Here is a 22,607-nt window from a genome sequence, read left to right as displayed (position 1 = left end):
TAACTGCCTTGTTGAATCAGATTACAGCCAAAGAGATGTCTCCAAGAAGCTCAGAACCAAGTATGAAAGCAATGGGAGCTTCCTATTTGTTCCCAATGCAGAAATTTATTTCTCAAGCCATCACAGATACTTCAACACCGTCTATGCTATCTCTCATACCAATATCTTGACTTAACCAATTAACCTTGGCTTCCCAAAAGATGGTCATTTTGAAATAATTTGAAAATCCCTGAATGGCAGTATAATTGTTCTTTCTTGTCAAGAAGCTGCATACCTTTTAAAATGTAATACCTTCTGCTTCTAAATGAGTTAAGTTTCTGTAAAGTGAGCAATATTACTAATGAAATGAACAATGTAGTTCCTTTCAGAACGGTGCAATCTCTTTGCACTGAGAAGGGTGGGGAAGCAGGACTCAATCAACTCATTAACTGCCTATTTGGCAAGGGGTACAGTGGGGAGATGAGGCAAGTCTCACAAAATTAACATTTCCCCTGAGGTTACTATGTCCATTTCTTGCATGATCTCAACTTCCCTCTGAATTGAAATTCTATCAGGGAAAATAAAGAGAAAGAAATTTGTACCCTTTCAGCTGCTCCACCTGGTTGCAAGCCTGTTACCATGATGTGCAAAGGGCTGGCATGAATTTCAAGATCCAGGCCAAATGACTCCTTTTCATTCCGAGATAAAGTAATTGATTCCACACGGCTCTGCTCCAGTGGACTCTCCTGAGCTTCACTCTTCTGGATGGGTGGAAGAACCTTCCCACTGGCTCTGCTGCAGGCACCATGCTCCTCATTCTTGAGCCTTGGGACTCCGTGGTACTCAATACTCATCAGGCTTTTCACTCGAGTGACTGCTTTATGTTCCAGTTTAGGGGACCTCTTAGATTCTAGCTGTTCCTCTCGAAAGTCCTTCACATTCAAGTAGCCTGGATGATGCTCTGGAGCATTTGAATAATCAAATGCTTTAGCTGGAACTAAAGGGGTGTCTGGCGTATGCTCCCCAGTGCCCTCTGCCAGATTCCTAAAGCTGCTGGCGGCTGAGTCACTGTAGGTATTTGTTGCAGATTCTCTCTCCTGGCTGGTATCTCCATTTTGCACTGAAGGAGCTGCAATGGAAACATCACAGTCGTCGTCTCCCTTCCTTTGACCTTTGGACCTCGGTCCTCTTTGGAAGCAAACTCCATCTTGTTTGGCAAAGTCATCCTCATCACTTGCATCTCCATCATAAAAAGCAATCCTTCTCTGCCTCTGGAAGGCAGCCTGGGCCCCTTTGGGGCTGTCACTGAAACTAACGTGCCGAGCAACTGTCTCCCTTGGCTTGCTGAGGGGACCTGGTGAACTGCACAGACTGGATTCTTTGGTAGCTAAGAATAAACACATATAATGTGTTATATGTATATAATTTGGCAATGTTATCTTAGAATGTAATGACCTGACCTACAGTATCACCATTTTCCAGATTCCTCCCTATTCTTACGATTCTCTCCCTAGGCAAAAGTAAAAATGACCTTGTAAAAAAAACAAGAGGGAAACCAGCGGGGAGGGTGTCTTTTTAGTTGCAGCAACTGTACTTGGGACCTCAAAAGAAGGGAGCCCATTCAATTGTGGGGTTCCATTTATGGAATGTTCTTCCCAGGTAGACACTCTTGGAGACCAGGCTGAAACACATGTTATAATTTGTACAGTGCTATTTTGATTTTATGCACCTATTTGCATGTGTCTGCCCTCAACTCAGTGTTGACTCCTGATGACTTCCTGGATTAGTCCCTGCAGTTTTCTTGGCAAGGTTTTTGGAAGTGGTTTGCCATTGCCTCCTTCCTAGGGCTGAGGGAGAGAGACTGGCCCAAGGTCATCCAGCTGGCTTCATGCCCAAGGCAGGACTAGAACTTACAGTCTCCCGGTTTCTGACCTGGTGCCTTAACCACTACACCAAACTGGCTCTAACCAATAGGAAGAATGGATGGGTGGATGATAGAATAGTTTTTATTAATTTTTATTTGCATGCATTTTTTCCCGAGTTATTTATTTCATACATATGCATTACCCTTCTACTGTTTCTTTAGTCTTTTAAATAGTTCTGCAATCTTCTCAGCGAACTCTGGTTATCAGGCAGATTAAGGATAGTACATTTAGACAGCGTCATTGCATTCTATGCCACAGAGGACAGTAACGCTGGAAGTACTACCGTGCCTCTTTGTATTGCATTACAGTATCCCTGCAGCTTACGTGGAATGCCAGGAGAAGGAAAGCCCTCTTCTAGGGAACTGTTCCTACTCTTGGGTCGACACTGCTCTTCGTCACTGGATCCAGTCACTGTGGCCTCTGAGAGAGACAACTGGCTTGCCCCATCTTGTAAGAAGTATTGTGAAAACTCCGTTTCAGAGTTGATGGACCCCTGCTGAAATAAATACAGAAAGAGAAAATGAGATGCCGTAGCAATCAATTCCCAAGACCTAAAGATCATCCATACTAAAAGTTCTTGCTATCTTTCCTATTGTTTCTCTTGCTCAAATGGTTCATTCCTCTAGATGGGTGTTTCTCAACCTTGGCAACTTTAAGATGTGTGGACTTCGATTCCCAGAATTCCACAGCCAGCACAGACTGAACCATTGATCTAGAGGAATTCTGGGAGTTGAAGTCCACACATCTTAAAGTTGCCAAGGTTGAGAAACACTGATCTAGATTCCACCACTGTTTTTATCACCATTTGATTAATTTCCAAATTATTCAGTTGCCTTTAACGCTGCTTAGCGTTCAAGCAAAAATAGGTTTTTAGGCTGGAGATGGGCTAGTTGTCCCAGGAAAACGAGACTCATTCTAATTAACAACATGGAACAAAGAAAAGACTGGAAACCAAAGTGGAAAATGAATTAGCGATTGCTCCTTAATGTGGAAAAGTCTGGCTTTTAAACTGAATGTAATTCTTTGTCAGCCTTCTCCCTGAACACATGAAAGCTTAAAAAAAAAAATAAGGGCGGGGAGCAAGGATGGGAATGCAGGCTCTACCATCTCTGTTTCTGACCCTGACACATTTTGCAGAAGAGGACCTTTTGCATTTGCTTGAATGTGCACAGAAACCTTTGGGCAGACAAGGTGACCTCCAGGGACTTTACTATTTGAAGTGGTCAAGCTAGGAATGGAAAGGGGTGCTCTGCTCTATCATGTATGGGAACTTTGTGGCAGGTCTTGCATGTCTGGGTACTTTCTTCTTGTGAAAGCACAACCTCTGCAACAGTCGTTTAACAAAGGGATCCCTAGTGGGACAATACAACAAAATGAGAAAATCCAGCTTCCTCCCCATGCGTTCCACTGCTTCTCCCCTCCCTGCTCTATCTACAAGATAAGAAACTGAAGAACCACTGGCACCTTCTTTGGTTTGGAGGACACCAGTGGGTATGTGTGTGCAAGGAAGCCCCAGCTTTTTCAAACAACACAACCCCCTTCCTTTAAAATCTTGTGGTGGAATTTCAATAGTTTTACCCGACTCGCTGGCTCCAAGAAACGCTTCATTGTCCAACTCAAGGGTGAGGAGGCTTCTGTCTGTTTAGACTTCACGCCTGGAGATGGACTTTTGGGCAGATTTCCTGTTAAAAACAATTGGGTTCAGCAGAGAAGACTTTAGCTTGCAAAATAATACGCACATAGGCTCTACCCCCAGGCTGTCTGACTTTAGTGGGAGGGAAGGCTGGCTTCTTCATTGTCTTTTTAGAAATGTCTGCACAATTTGCATTGCTCACTGACTTGCAGAGAGTAGCACACAGATCCCAGCTAGCAAGCTATAAGCCTGTGGCTGTTCGAACCCAAAGGAAAATTAGGCCCCTTGAATTCTAACTCTACCCAAGAGGATTTCAGTGTTGGATCAGTTCCTCCAAAGGATCTAGAGTCTGATGATGCTGGCTAGCCAAGAAAGTTTTTCTCCTCCAGGACAGCCAGCATCAACAGAGCCAACGGTGCAGAACAAAAGGGGAGCAAGGGATGAGGCATTCCTCTCCTCCGTTTCCTATTGCTGCACTGACCACATCTTTCCCCTCTTGGCAGCAAGTACAGAAAGAGGCAATATTGGCCATGAAAAGTTGGAGTACCCCAGCTACTTTCAGCCAGCCAGTCCTGTTGCTAGACCAGCCCACTGCTCTGTGATCAGCACCAGCGGAGCAGGGTTCTGCTTTTCAGTGCAGCATAAAAGGTCAGCCCAGCTTGTCTTTTTCTGTTATGTTTGGAGGAAAATCCCCCTTTGCTCTACACTCGGCAGCAGGAGAAGAATGCACTGTGAGGCATTTTGAGCCAATCTAGTTTTAGGAGACTTTGACCACCATGAATGGATTCTCATATTAGCAAACAGGGCTGGTCCCCTACTTCAGGGATACTCAATTCAAAGACTTGGTTACACACTGCCTTCAAAAGCAATCGTTCATTTCTAAGTGACAACAAATGGTAATTTTTGATGTGGCTAAAAGGCCAAGCTACTGAATACATGTGGAACTGTTGTATTAACTGAATTTATTTATTTTTTATTTTGTTATAATCAAAAACGAAAAAGAAAAATTCAAATACATGCAAGGTAAATAAAGAATCCACAAACCTCAGAACTGACAAGCATAGCAATAAAGAAAAAGGAAAAGTAGGGATGGAAATTATGTTATAAACAGAAGAAAACTTCCAAAACTTTTAGCCATATTGGTTAAACTTTCTTCCTTGCCCTCTTATCAAAAAGGACTATTTCATCTGTTGACAAACAACATGTATCAGCAATCCTTCGCTGCAAATCAAGTGTAAATTTCTCCTTCCAGGTGTTGTATAACCCCATGCTTGAAAAATCCACAGTTCTTGATATGTTGAAAGATTCCATATAGTGAAGATATAGCCAAGAATGAAATACACATCTCTTTAACACTGATCCAGAGTCTTATTAATAATGCTGTTGACGTCAGTCCGAACCCAATAATAAAAGGGTAAGACCAAACCATATGAGTTATTGTTCCAACTCTTGAGTTACTTCTCCAACAGCAGAGTGATGGTAACAACTTCAAGGTTAGTTAAATGAATTTAAATAATATAATTTCGATGAACTTCAAATGTCAATTAAATAAAATCGAACTTCAAATGTCAATTAGTTCTGTCCCCATTCACTTACTCATCAGTTACAGGACGAGTCTGCCTCTCAGCCTGGAAAAAGTGATAAACCTCTTACTTCGTTCATCATCCCTTGCTGAATACTGATACATGAATTGTTTTATATTCAATGTAAGCACCTGAGTGAAAATAATATTTAATATTTTTTCACTCCATTTTATTCCATTGCATTTTGATGAAAAAGATTGGCTCTAAACATATATGGAGTAATGACTCAGTTCACCTTTTCAGCAAAGATGAAGTTCGCTATTATATAATACTAAATGTTATCAATAACATAGGGAAAAGATGGTCATTTTTTAGAACAACCTCCTGCCTAACCAAGATATTAAAAGTAAATAAGAGCCAATCCTACAAACTACTGTGCTGAGGTAGTAATTTAACAGATCCAGAAGCTGCAGTGGTCCAGCTACAACTGATCCCTAACAATTTTCTTTTTTACAGTTGCTGTGTGTGTGTGTAGTAAAAAAAAAAAGAACAGCTTTGATAGCACAGCTGTGGCCACCATCTCGATTTTTTTGCCCGCCCCCCAGCAGATACCCCTGCTTATTTGTCCAATTAATTCTAGAAATAGAATGTAACATTCCTTTGCATAAAACGTGCACAGAACAAACTTTCTAGGGATATTTCTGTGCTGTAAATAAAGAGCCAGATCTGATGCAATTTTAGAAATAGATGAATACCTGAGGCTTGAGGAGAAGAGACATCCCTGTTTTCTCTGTGGGTGGTTCGTGTAATGGCTTCATCCATCTCCTGTTCAGAAACCTAATATTAAATTGAAGAAAGGATCCTAAGATGTACGCAGTAACAACAAAATGCATCACTTCGAAGTTTATGTGCATTCTTTTTCTATGGGGAACAGAAATCTTGAAGATGCTGATGTACGCTGTGTAACACAGATTATTATCATCATCATCATCATCATCATCATCATCATCTTGAAGTAAAGCCTTCTGCTACTACATTTTGTAAAAGAAGACAGGCTGTTACAAATGTTCATTTTATTCAGGATCCTATGAGACTACTCATAGGAGCCAGCCAAACTGTCCAGGGAAGATTGCATCCAGGGTAAGATGCTAATACGAATCCAAGAACTCTGGTAAAGATTGTGGTTCCAAAAGTCAAGATAGTGACCATGTATGATGTACATAAAAAAATAGGCAGAGCTTTGATCACACCATCGTGGCTGCTATCTTGACTTTTTTGACCACACCCTGCGGACAGACCAGGATATATAATATTGTCTGCAAAGATTCTTCTCATGTGAAAAGTACAATTGTTACAGAAATACAATACTTAGTAATCAATAATCTGCCTCTACAACAATTGTGTGATTATATATCACAATAATTAATTTGCTTTAAGAGAGCCAGTTTGGGGTAGTGGATAAGGCATCAGACTAGAAACCGGGAGACCATGAGTTCTAGTACCACCTTGGGCACAAAGCCAGCTGGGTGACCTTGGGCCAGTCACTCTCTCTTAGCCCTAGGAAGCAGGCAATGGCAAACCACTTCTGCAATCTTGCCAAGAAAACTGCAGGGGCTTGTCCAGGAGTCAACACTGACTTAAAGGCGAGCACGCACATGTGCGCGCGCACACATGTCTATTATCCAATATCTCAGTAAGTAAGTGGCTTTATCAAATCCTAAAGGAAGTAGATTACTTGCAAATTAACATAAAGCTAACATTTATTGCTAAATATCAGATAACCGAAATATTATTTGAGATACTTGGCATTTTTAAGCATCTACCAGGGTGTTGCTGTTCTCAAGTCTTTCTTCTGACCTGTCAACCCAAGCATAACCAAGGGGTTGATTTCAGCCACATTCATTCATTCATTCATTCGTTTCAGTGCCCCAGTCTAGGTTTGCTTTGTGGCCATGCAGGAAATTAAAAGGGTTCCACCTAGCACCACATGGAGTGGCATCAGGAGCCAAAAAATTCTCTCTGAACTAGATGACAAAAATGGAAGCCACCAAAGAATATCTTGGCTTATGCTCCTTCAAACACGTAGCAGCTCTGAGAACAATTAGTTTTGTAAACCATCTACTCATCTGATGTTATTAATTGCATGGTCTTTGTTTTTCAATTATAATAGCAATGGATGTACCACTGGAAGACATAAAGAATGTCTCTTTGTGGTTGTTGAGAGTAGACACCAACTTGATAGCACATAATTAAATTGATCAGTGGCCTTTGTTGTTATTTTCTACATTTTCTGAGGGTTGGATCTAATTATGGCATCCACTGGAGTACTGATGACAACCTGTGGTGTGTACCAGTTGAGTTCTTTCACCCCTCTGCCGTTTTCTAAATTTGCACAGCTGAGGTTGCAGATATGCCAACAAGCGGACCCAGCCATAGCGCAGGAAAAACACTAAGAAGAAAAATAAGGTTGCAGCAAAACTCCAAGTTTTAGCAGTACACTATTTACATCTTTTTACGTGCAAAAATTTAAATGTAGTGTGTTGAACCCCTCCTAGATATAATGCACTTATTTTGCCTTAGCTCCCCCAACATCAAAATATCACTCCATGCAACTCCCCCAACGATCTCCCAGAAACCATCATGGATCTGATTCTTTTGTGTCTCCTAGATGCACAAAGATTGCCAGTGAAACAGATGCTGCTGATGGATCTTCCTCCTGCAGCCCCTTTGCCCTTTCCCTCCGCAGAACTTCTCTAGGGAGTTAGTAGATCTGGGGCCTTGAGGGGGAAGGAGTGGGGAAGGAGAGGAAGTAAATTCCCACTAGATAAGCACATTTGCTTGAAGAGCAGCTAAAGAATCTGGGGGTATATAACCCACAGAAAAGATTATTAAAGGGAGATACAACAGCAGTCTTCAACAGATGGAATCACAGGATCTGGTGCTTTGTTGTATGTGAATATGACATCACAATGCACATACAAAAGGGAAAGAGCTTGCATCACAATGACACAACACCACTTCCGTCATTTGCACCCCACCCCAGACCCTTTGCAGACTCCTCTAGTCTTCAAATATCTGAAAGTTTTCACAGAGAGGAAAGAATGGATTTAGTGTCTATTTCCCCAGAAGGCAGGACCAAAACCAACAGGTTAAAATTACAAGGAAAGAGGTTCAGGCTATACGCCAGGAGGAATTATCTGGCTCTATGAGCTGCCAATAGAATAGGCTGGTCCATGAAGTGGTGAGCTCTCCTTTGATGGAAGTCTTCAAACAGAGTCTGAATGTCATGAGTAAGGATGGCGAGCAGGGGGCTCCCATCCAGACTGTTAAGCGCATGCGTAGCACTGAGGAATTAGGTAGCCATTCAAGGGGACACAGATCGGAACCGCCTTAACCTTTGGGGTTTATATGGCTGGGGTTTTCCCACACTTCTTCAGTTTGTTAGGATTCCTGTTATGTACAAGCAATAAAACATTAGAGACCAGTTCCTTGTCTCAGCGTGTTTCCTGGCAGTTAGGACACTGGATGGTCCACTGTCAGAGATACTCTAACGCCGGGTTCCTCAACCTTGGGAACTCTAAGCTGTGCGGACTTCAACTCCCAGAATTCCCCAGCCAGCTTTGCCAAGGTTGAAGAACCCTGCTCTAATGGATTCTGCACTGAGCAGGGGGTTGGACTAGTGGACCTCTAAGATGCCTTCCAATTCTATGGTTCTAATTGAACTGATCTGCAAAGAAACATTGCTGCTGTTGTTTCCTTTTCCTTGTCCAGCTATTTAAAAAAATGGATGTGGGACACTTTAACCTCCAAGAAGCCATCAGCAGCATTTGGATTTGAAGGTAGAAACTGCAAAGGAAAGGGTTGTATATGTAAAACCAATCCTTGTTTGACGCCAGCGTAACTCAAAACTCAAGCCACACTCCTTTTACTGGAAGGAACTCTACACATTCCAAAGCAAACTTAGTAGTTTAAATCAGCTTTCAGAGACACATTCACCCAAAAGAACAAAGAAGATAGAAAAATATATTCTGTGGCATTGGTTTTGGAATACTTAAAAAGAAGAAAGAATACCAGGTAATTTGGGAACAAAAACATTCTATCTGATGGAATGTAGATTAGCTATAAAAATAGGTATATTTAAAGAAGGATAGTTTGTGTCCATAACATTGTCTATAAAATTAAATAGAAAGTGACTTAAAGGGTAAGAGTAACATCCCAAATTTAATACAGGAACAACAAAGAGATAGAATTTTATATATACAAACTAGAACAATAACTAAGTGCAAAACAGTGAAAAGTAATCTCTAAAAAAAACTGGACTATCTAAAACATTCAAGTCTTTACTTACTAGCAGAATATGCTTTGGAAATCAGCCTGATATGAATTTTCTTTGAAAATTCCTTTATAGGTAGGAAGAAGAGCCCCTCCCCAATCAATGTGTGATCTTAGTATTAATTTGTGAGTTTTTTATATGTGCTTATATCTGAGCGCAGGACAAGACCTATTTTTCCTATGATCTTCTGTAGAAACAAAGCATCTTCATGTTCTACTCTAGGACTTCAAAGGATACAAATCCTTGAACAGAATGAGCCATATAAATAATACAGGGGTGGAGAGTGGTTTTCTTTCCCTTTATACTGACTATATAGGCAAACTAGATGCCTTACAGCTGAATTCACACATGATGAAAAACCAGAATTTTTAAAAACCAAGTTTTGCTGAACCTGAACAAGCCACAGATGTTTTCTGGATTCTTTGGAAAACAACAGAATATAAAATGAATATAAATATCAGCAAATCAGTAAATAACCATGACAGGCAGGTTCATGCATTGTTTTATGAAAGCCCCAAATAGATTATGGCTTTGAGTTTTGTGTGAACCAGGCTGCAGAATCTATGACTTTTGACACAGAGAAATCTCATCAGTCAGACTTTATATAAGAATATCGGCATAAGTTATATACAAGAAATAATTACCTCTGCCTTGTTTTTGCTTCACTGCCCCCATAACATAAACAAGTGCAAATACAGAAAAGGCCCTTTGCTATATCCTAACACAGGGGATAGACAACTGGTATCCTCCAGATGTTTTAAACATCTATTTCCATAAACCCTCACCAGTGTGGCCAATAGCAATGGACTGTGGGAGTCTTAGTCTGAGGTATATGGAGGACAAAGAGATTGCCTGATTCTGCCCCAGGGGGCCAGAATAAATCATAAAATGAGTGGTGTAGACTATTTACACAACAAAGAAGTGCAGAAACAGTAAAAAGTATAAAGCAGCATGGTTACTCCCTACGATTTAACAGTGATCAGGCTGTTTAGGGCCCGAAAAAAACTAACACTTATGTTACTAGATTGTGAGGAACAAATTAAAATACAGTAACCCAGGTTTTCTAGAAGTCTTGGATGTCAATTATCACAGCTCCAGCCATCATGGGTTTTGACCATGCTACAAGGGTGTTAATGGGGTTGATCCACTCAGGCACATAACAGATTGGGGAATCCTGCACTGATCTGTAACACCAACACTGCTATTTTTTAAACTGAGGTCATCAAGCACCTTGCTCAGAAATAAGCTTGTGAACTGGAACTGCCAGGAATTCAGCTAAAGATGCATCGGTGTTCTTCTGTATAATATACTTTTTTACATGTAAAACCATTGTACAAAGTTCAGGGGAAAAAGCTGCAGAAAGAACTGAATACATTCCACTCTATTCCATTCCATTACGAGTTGATGGTTTTAAATGATTAATTTTATTGTAAACCGCCCAGCGTCCCCATGTTTGGGGGAGATGGGCAGTGACAGAAATTTGAATAATAAATAAATAAATACCTTAGGGTTAGGATGACGGCTAACAATAAGGCTAACCGGGCCTGGACCACATTCACTCAAGATGGCATAAGCTTCACTCAGCGCTGCATGACGCAAGCTGACTGAATCTGCTTCCAGGATCTGATCACCACGGCTAAAGAAAGAAAGACATCTACTTTAATGGTGTCATTTCACAGACAGGACGTAGGGAAGAGGGAGACACCTCATCACAAAGAGCACAGACAGAAAACAGTTACAAATTAACTATAAACCTCAGTTTAACCTCTTGAACATAAGAACCTGGGGGGAAAAGGAATCAAACTCTGAAGGTCCAATCAAGAGTGGGAGAATCCCTTCTCAGGTGGGCTTTTCTCCAGGTGGGGCTAAAAGCCAGCTAAGCAACAAGCCCCAATCCTTGGAGATCTGGGTTGGAACCCTCAAAACTGCATAACTAGCTAGGAATCATTGGAGCTGTGAAATTACTTTTCTAGTCGTGAAATAGATTTAACTTTGCTTCATAGACTGATCTGGGCTGTTGGGATCTTGTTTTGTTTGTGTCTGTGTGATCCTGGCTAAGGGACCAACCAGCTCCTTCTTCCAAATTAGTTGTTCAATTCTTCTTTGTGTTCCTTTCTCCTTTAGTTCTCTTTTGACTCTCTTTAGTTCCTCAACCTTTATGTATATAATAAAAGACTTGAATTCCTTTGTGGAATCAGCACCTTCATTTTCGAAGCATTTTACCTTTACTGCACTTTTCCAGCCTGGCTATGTTACTAAGAGAGGCAGACAACATTTGCCACATTCCTCCTTGTGAGTAAACAAGGAAAACTAAATTCTACTCCTCCATCCCATTAAAGTAGATGGTAGCAGCATACTGAGTAGCGTCTCCCCAGGAGTGTGGAAAAATGCAGTAGAAATTTGGGGAGGGGGGAGACTTAGGGATCCTCTGCTCAAGGGAGCCATGGGGGCCAATCTACCACATCCATGCAAAGGATCAGTAGGATTTTTTACAGAGGAGAAAACATGTTACAACCAAGTTTAGAAAATGCTGCTTTGATCTAAATCAGTAAAGGTCATGTAGCACAAAACAGCTGATTCTGATTAGTCTGCAGCTCCACAATTTTAAGCAGGCATTTCCCATACACAGACACATTTTCCTTGCAGTTTAGCTGGAGAACAGCATGGATAGATCAGACTATTTTCTAATTGTAGCAGGTCCATATATTACCACTTTTTATTTCCCCCCAACCTGTTTTTGTAATTATTTAAATGAATATTCAGTGAGTTCTACACATATTATAGGGTAAAATCTGTAATTTTTTGTATACTTTGGTACAACCTCCAAATTGTATCATAAAAACACAGCAGGGTATTTCCACTCCAATCTGTATTCCATTCACGTGGGAAGTACAAATATGGACTAAAAAAATTAAATCATTAACTAGAGATAACACTTAATATTGACCAAAGATTGCAAATAGTCAGATTTGTATCCCAATCAGCCATAAAGTCTGCTATATAAGCCTAGACCAAGGTTTCTCAACCAGAGTTCTGTGGAACCCTGGGGTTCCACGAGAGGTCACTAGGGGTTCCCTGGGAGATCACAATTTACTTAAAAAATTATTTCAATTTCTGGGAACTTCACATTAAAGAGGTAAGTTTCATTCTTTATTTTTAGTTTGAGAACAAGTTTAGTGCATATATACAGGCCTACACATGAAATGAATATAATAATTTTGTAATTTCTGACCTATATTTGAGCCTGAATGTGCAGGGGTTCCCCGAGGCCTGAAAAATATTTCCAGGGTTCCTCTAGGGTCAAAAAGTTGAGAAAGGCTGGTCTAGGCCAATCACTACTTCTGTGCCTACCTTCTCCCAGGAAGGCTATGAGAATCAAAATGCCTTGAGACTGTGTGAAGAAAACTGGATATAGATGTAATTTAGTAAAATACAAATGAATATCCAAGCCTTCAGCTTAACATAAGCCCTGCTTCCTGTTCCTTCCAACCACCACCATCCAAAGTCAAGTTGGTGGGAATAGTTATGGCACCTTAACTATGCAAAGGCTTATTTGGGATTCCATCACTGTATTTGGAAGACCCTAAAAATGTAGTCCTTTCAAAAGGAATTTGGGATTGTACAATTGATGATCTGCATTTTTGTTGCTGGGTTTTTGATGTTTCCATTGTAGTCTCCTCTGACCACTTTTTAATTCCATTATTATTATAGTAAGGCCATCTCAGTGTTTCTTCCGATGGAAGCCTGGAAATGAGTTTAATAACAACAACATAATGTACCAATAATTTGGATTCTTTTTTCCTTCAGTGAGTTTATTGATGCTTAAGACTCTAAGCTCAGAGATCCATCTTGAAGATTTACAAATAGAAAAGAAATGGTGAAAAGCCATGTCCATTTCCTCCTGATACAAGGGCTAGAAATCCCAGCAGCATCCATATATTTTAAGGGAATGGTCTGTAAAATATTACAATCAGTTTCTTCACATCTGTATAGTTTTGAGTTATACAGACATCTGGAAACATTCAGGTTCAAGACCACTACCTTAGATGATCACTAAACCTTTTTCCACAGCTGCCAAAACTCAGGTTTTAAAGATTCTGGTATTATCTACCAATCCAAAATATAAAATACATGAGTATGACCTGAGTTTTCCAGGACTCACAGAAGTGATGTATATCTAGTCTAAAATCCTTCAGCAATTAAGTAGCCCACTTATTTTGTAGGACTGAAATGAAAGCGTTTAACCTGAGGATGCAGAAACTGTGGCCCCAAGGCCAGAAAGAGGTCTAAAGACCTTGGATGTGGAGCCCAATGTCCCTCCCAAGTTAATAATACAGTGGGTCCTCATTTAACAGCCACTTATTCAGTGACTGTTCAAACTTATTACGGCACTGAACAAATAGTAGTTACAACCAGTCCTCATACTTAACAGCTAGTGCAGCATCCCATGGTCACATGATTAGGATTTGTGACTTTCCCTGCCAGCTTCCCACAAGCAAAGGCAATAGGGAAGCTGGCAGAAAGTCACAAGTCGTGGTCACGTCAGATCCTCGCTTAATAACCTGCGTGGTCCTTGCTTAATGACAGCAACTGGGACTGCCAGAACTGCTGTTGCTAAGCACTGTGGTCATGTGGTTTTTTGACTTATGACTGTATCACTTCACAATGGAGTTTCCAGTCTCAATTAGCATTGTTAAGCAAGGACTACCTGTAACAATAATTTATTAAATTTGTATGCTGCCCGGCTCCTAGCAATAAATTGTTGCCATACTGTGTCGTAATATGACACAAAAAGAAACAAAATGAAAAAATGAAGAAATACCTAGAGATATCCAGAACTGCCATTAGACCACAGTCATGGCCAAGCATACAGTGTCTTGGATTGCCAGAAACTATGGGAAGTTCATTTCCTAAGGGTTCAGAAACATGGTCTGGGTTTGCTGTGGTGTTTTGAACGTAACAGGGATCTCACTACGAGCCCTTTCTACCACTGGGTCAGCCCCACAAGGTAGACCAGACCAGGAAATCAACTCCACAGGAAGGTTACAACTACTTTTATTGAGATTGGCTCCAATAACAGAATCTGGCAAGTCTAATTGTGCTGTATCTCCTCCTCCTTCTTATAGTTCAGTGAATTAGGGAGGCATCCGCCTGAGTTGCTTCCGAATGTTATCTCGTAGTTCTGAACTTAAAATACGTTTCAGCCCCTTCCACCTAGGTCACAGTTCTTGCATATCTCCTCAAGATCATTTCCCTAGGTCTCTTCACCCTGCCAGATAAGGGCTGAAAAGAGAAAGGGGCAGCAAATAGGTTTGGAGAAGCCTCTAGATCATGTTGTGCTCCTAGGCATAGGAGGAGGTACCCTATCTATTAATTCTATGCCCAGCAGGAGGGGTGGGGGCTTTCAGCCAGAAAAATTGCTAGTTAATGGGAGGAAGTTCTGCCCTGCTGGCTGGTGCTCTAGTATCTGCCATTGGTGCCATGGCAATGCAGGTGGGGTGGGTGGGTGGGAATCCAAGGTGTGTCAAGTGCCCCAATTGCCCTTATTATGAATGGGCATGCCCATTGCACTGAAAACAACAGTGCAGGTACAGATAGAATTTTATCTAATTAAGTAACTTCTATCTTCTGGACTCGTATGACCTTTGTTCCCACTGTCTTACTGTTCTCTGCTTTTCATGTCATAAGCTACCCAGAGTCTTGTGCTGGGTGACCTCTAAAAGAAAGGGAGGGAGGGAGGGAGGGAGGGAGGGAGGGAGGAAATAAATAAATGGTGGGAGAAAACCTCCTTTAAAAAAACAGTTCAGGACTGACCTTAACCTTCCATCCATCTTAGCAACGGATCCTGGAGCCAAGCTGTGAATATATATACCTGGAAGGCTGTTCTCCAAGGTGAGGCAGCAAGCACCAATGCCCAGGCCAACCCCAGGTTCTGTGATGAAATGAAAACAAGGTGAGAAGAGTTTAACCTACTGTTCACTGGAATAGCCACAAGGGATAAAGGTAACATTGTCCTTTGTAGGAACCTATAAAAGGATCTGAAAGACAGGACTTCTGTAGTACCCATAGATCTTGAATTGGCTACTGAGCCTTTGAACCAGATCCTAGTCACCCACAGCAATAAGCCAGAGTGGATCAGGAGCAGTTTCCTCCTTCCTACAAAGGCTTGTAAGGATGACTTCAGAGCAATGAGGACTATGCTCCTCTCTGTTGCTGTATTTTCTTCATTTGGCTTTGCCTCTTCCCCTTCATCTCACTCATCCCTCAGATCAAGACAGCCTGATGGAAGCTGATCAGAAGTGGAAAAAATTCAGATTCTTGTCATCACCCCAGACGTGCTTATGCCCAAGACCTAAATGTAATAAAAGAAGCCATTACAAACACTTTCCTTGTTTATTCTCCATGTGAAATGTACCCTTCTTATTCTCGGACTTGAAATAATGATGAAATATCTTTCCAGGGTCAAACTGGAAATTCTTTGCAAAAGCTGGCTAGGATTATATGGATATGTATTATAAATTTAAACCAGATTTAACCTGCTTTTCTACTCAACGCTTGTTTATTAGCCTGATTTGTTCTTCCTGTTGTTTTTAATCAGAGCACTTTCCCCTCCACCAGTCACATTAGTAAAATACAACAATTCGGCTAATACAGTTTGAAAGACTTGAAAGGACAGGGGAAGCCACGGGAAGAGCTCAGAGGGGCAGAGAAGAAGGGAAGAGGATGAAAAACAATTATAAGATAGGAAACTCCAAGCCAACCGAGATAAATACAATAAATTCTTCTAAATCTGAGAAGGATATGGAAGCAATTCTGAAGTGATTTTAAGGAACAGGCACCTCATTTCAGTGGAGGCAGGAGGCTCCCTTTCTAAATTACCCCATCATTATTCACTTTGAGATTATTTGGAATGAAAAATGAAGAAACTGTTGGCCTTGTGGACTTCCAGTGGTGGAAGAGGGTTGAAATCCAGCTGATCCAAGAAAGTAGCTATGAGAGGATGTCTTTCCTGTCCCTGTCCCCCCACTCCCTGTTACATCCCTGGTGCTTTTTTATTTACCAAAATTTTAAAATGCATACGCCACCCATTCCCCTAAGGACTCCAGATTTACAAGGAGAAATAAAAACACCCAGTTAAAATAAAAACCATCAAAAGTCTTGGGGAAATAAATATGGCTTCAGCCATGGTTAATCTTTCCTGGGCTAGGCTGGGAAGTAAAAAAAAAAACAAAAACCCAGAAGGCAAACCACTCCTGGAATGCTGCCAGGAAAACTCAAGGACATCTGTACCTTTTTAAATAAATATGCTCTGAGCCTCCTTTTAAATTGTAATGATGGGGAGACTTGTTTAAACTTCAGTGGCAATTTATTCCATGACTAGCTGATTTCAAAAAAGTAAGCTGGGTTGGACCTGGTTAACCCTTGGATTAGAGCCATCAAGAAATCCCAGGGAAATTGGAAAAATGTTATGCAAAAGGCAAAGGCAAGCAATATCCATAACACTGCCCAGAAAACTGCACGAATACGTCCATAACATCACAAAAGGTCAAGTTCAATTTGAAGGTGGCTTTACATTTTTAGGGCTTCCACCTCAGGAAAGCGACCACAGGTCTTGCAAAGGACCTCCAGAGCTAGACCTAACCACATACCAAATAAGCTGGTTACCACATTTCTTCCTGGTGTCACAAGTATTTCTTGAATTGGCTTCTATCCTATCCAACAGGAAGAAGTCCCATGTGCTTCATTCTCAGTGCGGTTAGACAAATACTTCCAGTGATGTGCTAAATCTACTCGTGCAGAGTTCAGCTTGTATGTGATTATTTTAATATTTTGCATGGGGCAGCCAGAAGACAGTACATGTTTTTTTTTACATATAAAGTTGGAAATTTCCCATCCGCAAACAGAAATAAATTTCACTGGGATTTCAGCAAAAACAAATTGCTCTTCTAGCACAGTTTCCAGCACCCCCAAAGCATTTTTTTTCCATCTTTGTTCCTTCCAGACATGTTAGACAAAAATTTCAATCACTAACCACCCCAGCTCAGATTTACAGGAGTTACATCCAACATTTATTAAAACCTTATTATTGTTTCTATTTTTCCCCTTCTAAAATCTGGCTTAGGAGGTTTCTCTGACTTGCCACAACACTTCAGGCCATGGTTATTTTTGCCAGAGTAATAACAGCCATATTTCCTCAAACCTTTATTTAGAGTCACTTCCATGACGATTCTGTCTTTTGGCCCAGGTCCTTTACGACTAGAGGAGGAAATATCTCCATCTTCACTGTTGGGGAGTGAAGCTCCTCCACTGGCATTGGAGCTTGGGGAACTGGATCGGCTCAGTAATGTGGGAGTCGGGCATGGTGTAAGGCTTGGACTGCGAAGTCTGGTTCGTACTGTGAGAGTCACCACACCTTTCTTGAGTTGCTAAAGAAGCAACAAGATTGTTAGGTTTACGGTATCACTGCCCTTCCTTTAGCTCAAAAACTAAGATATGAATCACGCATCTAGAACTTGGAGCTTGCTTGGAATCATTAAGTGGCACATCTGCTCTTGAATAAAAAGGATAATCTGTTGGGAGTTGATCTTTATATGGGGTCATTCTGTACAACTTGATCTAGAAGTCCTGTTGCCTATGTGTATAGTATCTTATGAACATATTCTTTTACCCACACCTAAGCTATCCACTATGCTCATAGAAGCATGTAGATGCCAAAGCAAATTATTTTCCCTTGCATTGATATTGCTTTGTCCAGGAGCCTTGGAGACCAACTCCAGAAAGATGCAGGAGCAAACGACCTTTCTCAACTCAACTTTTCACATCACTCAGTCACAAGACAATTTGTTTTTAAGATAGAACATATAAAAAAGAAGTAGATAAGTATAACAGCTTTCCCCAACCAGATGCCATCCAGATGTGTTGTACTATAACTTCCATTTTTCCCAGCCAACAAGATCAGGCTGGTTCTGATCTTTGAGAGTTCTGAAGGACACCAGTCTGGGTAAGTTGGATATAGGGAATGCTATACTGAACACACGGTAGATCTGTTTGCATTATGAGTGTACTGTAAATTTTGCAGTCTTACTAAAATCCCTGGGCAGGCTTGTCTGCAATTCTGTTACCTACCTTGAATGTTTGAATAGCCTCCTGATGGGTCAACCCTTGTAATGATTCTCCATTAACTTCTAGAAGTTCGTCTCCTGAAAACCAAAAAAAAAAATCCATTATTAACATTTGGATGGGATGAAATGCTGTTTTTAGAAATACTTTAAAAGGAATTCTAGTTGTTCTCATATTGTTATATTCCAAGATATGTTATCTCTTTCTGTTTATGCTTAAATAAATTAAATTTAAAAAGTGCCACAACTGTTACTTCTGGAATTTTTGTTAGAACATACAAATTTGGAAGCATTCTGTAGATTACTTGATCTTGTGCATTTGGAAAAATGTTTGGAATTTTGGAAGCCCAACAAGGACAAATGCTTACCAATCATTCTTCTCCATTAATGGTAGCAAAAAGAGATTGTGCAGGGATGGACAACTCACAATACATGGACCACAAGCAAAACAGCTGCATTTTGTTGGATGAAATCTCATACAATTTCAGGATTCAGAATGGTTTAAGGGTGAGAATGGGAGGCTAGTTATGGCTCCCACCCCTGTCTCGACCTTGGGTGAAGATTTGTTCCTCACCAAATGTGGTATGGCACAAACGATGGCTTCTGATTATGGTTTGTTACAAGACAATCACATTTTGTTGTTGTTGTTTATTCGTTTAGTCGCTTCCGACTCTTCGTGACTTCATGGACCAGCCCACGCCAGAGCTTCCTGTCGGTCGTCAACACCCCCAGCTCTCCCAGGGACGAGTCCGTCACCTCTAGAATATCATCCATCCACCTTGCCCTTGGTCGGCCCCTCTTCCTTTTGCCCTCCACTCTCCCTAGCATCAGCATCTTCTCCAGGGTGTCCTGTCTTCTCATTATGTGGTCAAAGTATTTCAGTTTTGCCTTTAATATCATTCCCTCAAGTGAGCAGTCTGGCTTTATTTCCTGGAGGATGGACTGGTTGGATCTTCTTGCAGTCCAAGGCACTCTCAGAATTTTCCTCCAACACCACAGTTCAAAAGCATCGATCTTCCTTCGCTCAGCCTTCCTTATGGTCCAGCTCTCGCAGCCATATGTTACTACGGGGAACACCATTGCTTTAACTATGCGGACCTTTGTTGTCAGTGTGATGTCTCTGCTCTTAACTATTTTATCGAGATTTGTCATTGCTCTTCTCCCAAGGATTAAGCATCTTCTGATTTCCTGACTGCAGTCAGCATCTGCAGTAATCTTTGCACCTAGGAATACAAAGTCTTTCACTGCTTCTACATTTTCTCCCTCTATTTGCCAGTTATCAATCAAGCTGGTTGCCATAATCTTGGTTTTTTTGAGGTTTAGCTGCAAGCCAGCTTTTGCACTTTCTTCTTTCACCTTCATCATAAGGCTCCTCAGTTCCTCTTCACTTTCAGCCATCAAAGTGGTATCATCTGCATATCTGAGATTGTTAATGTTTCTTCCAGAGATTTTAACTCCAGCCTTGGATTCCTCAAGCCCAGCTTGTCGCATGATGTGTTCTGCATACAAGTTGAATAGGTAGGGTGAGAGTATACAGCCCTGCCGTACTCCTTTCCCAATCTTAAACCAGTCCGTTGTTCCGTGGTCTGTTTTACTGTTGCTACTTGGTCGTTATACAGATTCTTCAGGAGGCATACAAGATGACTTGGTATCCCCATACCACTAAGAACTTGCCACAATTTGTTATGGTCCACACAGTCAAAGGCTTTAGAATAGTCAATAAAACAGAAATAGATGTTTTTCTGAAACTCCCTGGCTTTTTCCATTATCCAGCGGATATTGGCAATTTGGTCTCTAGTTCCTCTGCCTTTTCTAAACCCAGCTTGTACATCTGGCAATTCTCGCTCCATGAACTGCTGAAGTCTACCTTGCAGGATCTGGAGCATTACCTTACTGGCATGTGAAATGAGTGCCACTGTTCGATAGTTTGAACATTCTTTAGTGTTTCCCTTTTTTGGTATGGGGATATAAGTTGATTTTTTCCAGTCTGATGGCCATTCTTGTGTTTTCCAAATTTGCTGGCATATAGCATGCATTACCTTGACAGCATCATCTTGCAAGATTTTGAACAGTTCAGCTGGGATGCCGTAGTCTCCTGCTGCCTTGTTATTAGCAATGCTTCTTAAAGCCCACTCAACCTCACCCTTCAGGATGTCTGGCTCTAGCTCACTGACCACACCGTCAAAGCTATCCCCGATATTGTTATCCTTCCTATACAGGTCTTCTGTATATTCTTGCCACCTTTTCTTGATCTCTTCTTCTTCTGTTAGGTCCTTGCCATCTTTGTTTTTGATCATACCCATTTTGGCCTGGAATTTACCTCCAATGTTTCTAATTTTCTGGAAGAGGTCTCTTGTCCTTCCTATTCTATTGTCTTCTTCCACTTCCGCGCATTGCTTGTCTAAAAATAATTCCTTATCTCTTCTGGCTAACCTCTGGAATTTTGCATTTAATTGGGCATATCTCCCCCTATCACTGTTGCCTTTTGCTTTCCTTCTTTCTTGGGCTACTTCTAGTGTCTCAGCAGATAATCACATTACATTACACAAAATATGGAAAGAGCTGTCCCCCACTCTCCATTGGCAAGAAAAATTCTGTTTATATTGCATAAAAACAGCAGGATTTCAGATGTCTCTCCTCTGAAACATCTGAAGTACTGGAAGAACTATCTGGAACAAAGAAAGTCATGGCTCCCAACATGGTAGCGTTCATTCATCATTGCTCCTTCTTTTGCTCCTGGCCAAGAATGGAAGGAGTAGCACCTTGAAGGCCAGGTTGTGCCAACTCACTATACAGCTTGGCCATGAGTTTTTTTCCCACTTGCATGTTTGGCAGGAAGAACAGGTAGGATAGGTGAATATGGACTTGGAAAGCAGTTAGGTTAGGCAAGAGGTTAGGCTAACAGAAATCTGTTCTTTGCAAACATACCTTCTTTCAACCTGCCATCGGCAGCCGCAGCCCCATTTGGAAATATTGTCTTTACAAAAATGCCCATACGACCCCGGGCAGAATCTTGTCCCCCCACAATGCTGAATCCAAGACCCTGCAGCATATGTACAAATTAGGGCAGAGGGAGAGAAATAAATACCCAATAAATTCCCAAATCACAAACAACAAGCATCTGATCAAGTAAACTAAAATTATATAAAAGCATGACTCTGAAATAGTTCACAGCTTATTATTTTTTAACCTAATCTCAAACTTAAAAAAAAAATAGTAGCCTTTAAGATAGCAGCTGTCTTGTTTGAATCAGCATTCATGCTTAAAACATGGAGGCACAATTATCCATGGCCTATGTGGAATACTGCTGTACATGGCTGTCCCTTCTTTGATTCTATCTAGTAAAAAGATGGGCACATAATGACAAGACCTAACTGTCATTACTCAGCAGTGTTTTTGCATCCCCAGACTCTGAATCTGGTTTCTTCATCTTTGTTCTTAAACAGTAAGGAAAAAAAAGTTTTAAAAGGAAGGGAGAATATACTATCTCAGAGCCATGCTGTGTTTTAGGACAAACAGAAGCATCTGTGTGCCGTATTGTTTCATGTAAGAGTTTGAAATACAGCCTTAGCAAAATATCTTAAGATGTGGGCAGGCTGCTTTAAACATACATGTCAGCACCTCGAAATGAGACCTGAAATGCACAGGCAACATGTCCAATTAAAATTAGAATGGTGTGGGCAAACTTCACTGAATCTGTTAAAATGCTGGCAGCCAAATTCTGCAGTGAAGTTTCTGACACTTCTTCAAAGGCAGCCCAGTTTAACATTCCCAGTAATCCAACAAGGCAGCTACACAGCAGGAATCGCCTTGGCCAAATGATCCCTATCCAGGAGTGGTCACAGCTGGCCAACCAGACAAAACAGATGTAAGACTTTTTGTGACACTGAGGCTACTTAATTTCTAATCACAAAGTGAGCTCTGCAGTTTAAAATAATCCTAAACAGGTTGAACAACGCTTATACAGACCCAAAAACCTTCTACCATTAGTAACCCCATATGCTCAAGAAACTATGGATACCACTTTTTTTCCTATACTGTGCCAACTATTATGTGGTTCCAAATTCTGGAATAGCATCTATTTTGCTGTAATAG

General features: G+C 41.0%; 1 protein-coding gene across 1 annotated transcript in view; it reads right to left on the bottom strand.

Moving 5' to 3' along the window:
• The window catches only part of PDZD2 (PDZ domain containing 2), a 196,932-nt gene that overhangs the window by 28,749 nt on the left and 145,576 nt on the right, over positions 1–22,607 (bottom strand). The window contains exons 9-15 of the mRNA XM_063293175.1: positions 21,441–21,555; positions 18,520–18,593; positions 17,594–17,819; positions 15,208–15,325; positions 10,897–11,029; positions 5,816–5,897; positions 599–1,366 (exon numbers count right to left, since the gene is read on the bottom strand). Coding sequence (XP_063149245.1) covers positions 599–1,366; positions 5,816–5,897; positions 10,897–11,029; positions 15,208–15,325; positions 17,594–17,819; positions 18,520–18,593; positions 21,441–21,555 — 1,516 coding nt within the window. The remainder of the gene's footprint in view (positions 1–598; positions 1,367–5,815; positions 5,898–10,896; positions 11,030–15,207; positions 15,326–17,593; positions 17,820–18,519; positions 18,594–21,440; positions 21,556–22,607) is intronic.

This window comes from Candoia aspera, chromosome 2, assembly GCF_035149785.1.
Source record: "Candoia aspera isolate rCanAsp1 chromosome 2, rCanAsp1.hap2, whole genome shotgun sequence".
Lineage (NCBI taxonomy): Eukaryota > Metazoa > Chordata > Lepidosauria > Squamata > Boidae > Candoia > Candoia aspera.
This window is presented reverse-complemented; position numbering and strand designations above follow the sequence as displayed.